The sequence below is a fragment of the Acyrthosiphon pisum genome, chromosome A2, assembly GCF_005508785.2.
Source record: "Acyrthosiphon pisum isolate AL4f chromosome A2, pea_aphid_22Mar2018_4r6ur, whole genome shotgun sequence".
NCBI lineage: Eukaryota > Metazoa > Arthropoda > Insecta > Hemiptera > Aphididae > Acyrthosiphon > Acyrthosiphon pisum.
This window is the reverse complement of record NC_042495.1, coordinates 25,201,180-25,206,932: the sequence shown is the minus strand read 5'-3', so window position 1 is coordinate 25,206,932 and position 5,753 is coordinate 25,201,180. Positions and strand designations below refer to the sequence as shown.

Sequence of the window (5,753 nt, the reverse complement as noted above, 5' to 3'; positions counted from 1 at the left end):
CGGAATATCTAATGATAGTGCAAAGATTTTTCTTTAACACGTGCAGCGCACATGGACCTGGAGGGCTTATTATAGGGGCCCGCCCTAGAGCTATATCTTAATATATTTGACTTCATACAAGTCGATAATTTTAGTTAATCTTAATGTTTATCTTTTGTGTATGCTTATAACTATATATAATTATCTTAGTTTTTTATATTTTCAACTTTTTTGCACTTATTTAGGTTTAGCTAGCATAGTATTAGTTATTACGCAGATTTTAAAACGTATAAGTAATTATTTTTTTACCTACTATATTATTCATGTTTTATTTAACTTTTTCTTAATCTAATGTTTATCTTTTTTGTATACTTATAACTATGTTACTTTTTTTTATATTTTTCGTAGCTACCTACTTAATATCTTATTTCAAATAATTAGTCTAGAAATTAATCTATTTCTGGACAAATTCCATTAATTTGGAAACACGCTATTATTATACATATCCCAAAACCAGAAAAAGAAAAATGAATCACAGAAGGCCAGTACCTTTACTAAATAAATGTTCAAAATTCTCGAAAAAAGCATTGATACTCGAGCGAGATGGTTTCTCGACAAAATAAATTCATTTTCTCCATAACAAACTGGTTGTCGCAAACATCGAAGCGCAAACAATTATACAAAAATATACACGTCATTCAAAACGAAAATTTTAAAACCTCCCAAACCATCCCAGTTCTAGGAAAAGTTTCTAAAATTCTCGGAAAAAGCATTGATTACCTGGTTGAGATGGTTTCTCGATAAAACAAATTCTTATTCTCCCTAACAAACTGGCTGTCACAAACATCGAAGAAAACACCTACAAGTATATACAGCAATCTACAAGACATTCAAAACAAAATTTTTAAAAACCTCCGAAACCGAACAAGTTCTAGGGCTAGTTTCCCTCGATATATCAAAATCATTTTAGCATATTATGACACTACCTGGCACACTCGGACACTACTGGATACCGTTTCTTTGCACCGATAAATAACCCAAATTGAAACTTCAGTATCTTTAGAGCCCAGCTTGAAATGGCAAAAAATCTTAATGAAGCACTGAGAGTCTGAGTTCAGATCCAGACAACACCAAATTTGTTTTTAAATTAATTACATTGTGCAGGTCAGTATGTTTACAAAAATACAATGTTCAAAATTCTCGAAAAAAGCATTGATATTCGGATGAAATGGTTTGTCGATAAAATAAATTCCTTTTCTCCCTAACAAACTGGTTGTCACAAACATCGAAGAAACACCTACAAGTATATACAGCAATCTACATGACATTCAAAACAAAATTTTTAAAAACCTCCGAAACCAAACAAGTTCTAGTGCTAGTTTCCCTCGATATATCAAAATCATTTTAACATATTATGACACTACCTGGCACACTCGGATACTACTGGATACCGTTTCTTTGTACCGATAAATATCACAAATTGAAACTTCAGTAGCATTAGAACCCAGCTTTAAATCGCAGAAAATATTGATGAAGCACTGAGTCCAGATGCAGACAGCAACAGCATTTTTTTAAATATTTAAAATTTACTAAATTATTCAGGCCAGTATGAGTATATCTAAACTAAATATGTACCAGCAATGTTCAAAACTCACGAAAAAACATATACCTACTCGTTTGAGATAAATTAAATTCGTTTTCTCCATAACAAACTGGTTGTCGCAAACATCGAAGCACACATAGGTACAAGACATAAACAACAACCTATACGTCATTCAAAACAAAAATCTTCAGAACAATCGAAACCAAACCAGTTCTAGGGCTAGCTTCCCTCGATACACCAAAAGCATCTAACCATATTATTATGATTTATGAAACTACTTACCTGTCGCCCTCGGATAGGTACTACCGCTTCTATCTGCACCAATAAATATCACAAATTGAATCTTCAGCATAATTAGAGCACAGCTGAAATCGCAGAAAATATTGATGAAGCACCGAGTCCAGATCCACACAATAACATTTCTTTAAACACCTATATGAAATGAACTTAAATTGTACAACCTAATGTAACAGGTCAAATTGTATGTATCATAATCGTACTATAAATTATTGTTGTTATTATCATTGTTGTTGCGGTTGAAATAAAAAAAAAAAAATGAATCTATTTCGGGGTTTTTTTTTTATATAACTAATAAATATAATACAATAATTATAATAAATAATAAAATATAATTTATCATGGCGATTCGTTATTAAAATAAAAACGTTTTTATTTTTACTTTTTTGAATGGCAGCATAGTTTTAATTTAATTAACCAAAGCAGAATATTTTTCTAAGTATTTTGATACATAAAAATCGAATTTAGGAAGAGTAGCTTATGAGTTATATATATATTTAAAGTTTTGACAAGCGGAGTACCTATAGTGGACAAACATTTTGCGGGGTACCCCATACCACTCCACTCCGCCAATCTAAACTTTAAATATATTTTATAACTCATAAACCATTCGCCCAAATTCAATTTTTATGAATCACACTGTAGATATATTATGAGTAATTGTTTATGTTTTTCACTCAAAGCTCAAGCTTTGCTCAATATTACTACCTGAACATTTGTTGTGAACAAATTAGTGCAAATGTATTTTTGACTGCTATTGTAACAATATATAAGAAGCAATTGCATTACATTTTCACTCTTTTTGACCCAACAAATAATATTTTATTGACATTTGTGGAAAAAAAAACTAAAAAAATTGAAAATGTCCGTAGGTACCTATAGAAATCGAAACGAGTCAATACATCTTGAAAATATTATCAAGTAGGTATAGGAATTGATAAAATAAACATATGATATATATTTTCCCCCGGACATTTTCCCGCCGATAAATTTTTGGATGCAAACAATTTCCTCCCGTTTTTATTTGTTTTTTTATTTTTGATTATTTACCTTCGAATATATAATTTTTATTTCTAACACATATTTTTTAGCTTTTGTTCATATTTTTTTTTTTTTTTTGTAAAAACTGTGTGTTAACTAAAGTCTTTAATCTTAATTTCAATTAAAATAACAAATAATATTTAAAACAAGTTGAGTAAAAATATAGTTTTAAATAAAAGTAAAATAGTAGTATACTAATATTGAATTAGATGGGTAACATTGAAATCTAAAATTGTGTCCAAAAGTCAAAACCCAGTCAATTACTAAGACTAATAAGATAACATTCTTATATAATCTTACATCGTCATGAGCATCCAGCATCCAAATATTTGGATGTTCATTGAAGCACTCCAGATATCAAATTCACTAGCAAATATTAAATTATTAAATATTCAAACAGGTACAGTTTTTACAAAAAAAAAAAAAAAATATGAAAAAAGACTAAAAAATAAGTGTTTAGGAATAAAAAATGAATCACAAATAAAGAATTTTTTACAAACTGTTTCATTTTTATGCCGAAATGTTTAGTATTAGTTATTCATTATATTTTGTTTATACAATCTTTTTTATTTTTATGTAAAATTGTTTGGCCAGCTGTATTGTACAATATTATATTATTCAGACGATATCTTACTTGACTTGTTTTAAATATAATTTATTATCTTTTTATTGAAATTAAGATTAAATACTTTTTAGTCAACGTACAGTTTATACAAAAATAAAAAAATAAATATGAAAAAAAGCTAAAAAATATGTGTAGGAATTAAAAATAAAAAAAACAAAAAAAAAACGGGGGGGAAATGTCCGCATCCAAAAATTTATCAGGGGGGAAATGTCCTACTACGCTAGTATATTTTGTATCCGCTGTGATATGAGTTATGAGTAACATAATATTATCAAAAATCAAACAAGTAGTTATTGAATTCATTACTTTTGTGTTCAGAGATCATTTAACCACGATAAATAGGTTTGGAAGATATGGATCCAACAATGATTTTAAAATTATTGTAAATATTAATTAATAATAATCCATCAACATTTTTACGATTTGTAAACATTTCCCAGTGTAACATAATAAATATGTACTAGATCCAATAAAAATCTATTCAAAAAGTGTTTATAACTTTTTTAAGAACTAATAATCGTTCGTAATATGAATTAGGTACCACTAAATAATTCAAAAATAATGAACGATCCCATTTGAAGAACAGAAGCTATTATTTTATGCTAATTTATTTTACTACTACTAATACTGTTGGTTGGATTAAATTATTGACGAAGAAACTGTGTGTATAAATTATGATATAGCTACTAAGTTTCAAGTATCCACAAATATTAATTTTTAAATTAAATAAAAGATGGACAAGTGTTATATCTGAATACAATGATAAGCCGTTATAAACAAAGAAACGATCCTTATATTATTATTTTTTATTCGTTGCTATGGTGATAGACAAATCGTCTAAAACTACTTGGGGTTTTCAATTTTGACCTCCCAAAAGTACCAACTAGGTTCACTCTTCCATCAGAAAAGATGCTGCTCTCAAAAATCGAAGCTTGCTTATTATCCAAAATATTGCCGACAGACAGAAAAAAAACACACACACATCATTGTAAATCCAATATATTCTTATGCTCCGCTCAGAATCTAAAAATAACTAAAATTTAATTACCTCTTTAATTTCATCCGAATTTGAACTCAAATATCTATAAATAAAATTGTGTTTAGGTATATATTTATTTAGCTATAATTTTTGGTTCCGGTATTAACTACTCATGATAAATAACTTAAATGTTTATTTCTTAGCAACAGATAATTTAAATACAAATAAACATACTAATACATTTTTAGCTAGGTACAAATCATTATTTGTAAATTTTCGTTATAATGACAAAAATAATACGAAAACATTTAATAAAACTTTCAAAAACTTAAGAATAACCAAAAAATCAATTAAAATATGTTAATACAATATAAGCAAGCACTTATATAATATTGTATCAAAACAAAATTTGTAATGCTAACAAGCTTTAAAAAATCCAGTCCTATTAATGGCTACTACTCCTCTTGAATGCTTCTTAGTATTCATTAATGATGCGACTAAGGTCCAGGTATTAGTTTTTGGGTTGTAACATTCTACAGTATTAAAATTAATACATTCGTCTTCTCCACCGACGACGTACAATAAGCCGTCTAATGCAACTACTCCTATATTTAAAATTAAGTTTGTTTCAATATTTTTTTTAAAAATATATTTCATGCAATAATTATGAATTATTCTACGATAAGTTACCTGCAGGTTGTCGAGGAAACTGCATGTCCCCAATAGGTGTCCAAATACCTGTACTTGGTCTATATGCTTCAACACTACTCAAGAATTTATTTCCATCAAAACCACCTACAGCATACAGCACGCCGTCTAAAACTCCTACACCAGCACTACTGCGATGTTCACACATTTTTGCGACTTCTATCCATTTGTCAATACTGGGATGATAACATTCAACAGTGTCTACACTTTCCAATAATGCATCATTAAAACCTCCTACCTACAAAATTGAATTAATACATGTTGAACAGTATAATTGCATAGCGTTTTCAATGAATGTTATTGAGTACATATAAAGTTAAATAAATACAATACTATTAATTATTATAAGCTTATCAAATTAAATCTATATATATAAATATGGGGACAAAAATGTATAACAATTCATCAATCGAGAACGGCTGGTCCGATTTGACTCAAATTTTTTTTAAGATGTTCGTAACTGCCAGGAGAAGGTTTTATACGAATTAAAATTCTAGGAAAATCCACCAGAAAGGTAGGAA

At 28.4% G+C, this 5,753-nt stretch overlaps 1 protein-coding gene across 2 annotated transcripts in view; it reads right to left on the bottom strand.

The window, feature by feature from the left end:
• Positions 1-4,705: 4,705 nt before the first annotated feature.
• Positions 4,706-5,753, bottom strand: part of LOC100161251 (kelch-like protein 2) — a 5,014-nt gene continuing 3,966 nt past the window's right edge. For both annotated transcript variants that reach the window (XM_029490942.1, XM_001949417.5), the window contains exons 10-11: positions 5,215-5,470; positions 4,706-5,129 (exon numbers count right to left, since the gene is read on the bottom strand). In XM_029490942.1, coding sequence (XP_029346802.1) covers positions 4,942-5,129; positions 5,215-5,470 — 444 coding nt within the window. In that variant the 3' untranslated portion in view covers positions 4,706-4,941. The remainder of the gene's footprint in view (positions 5,130-5,214; positions 5,471-5,753) is intronic.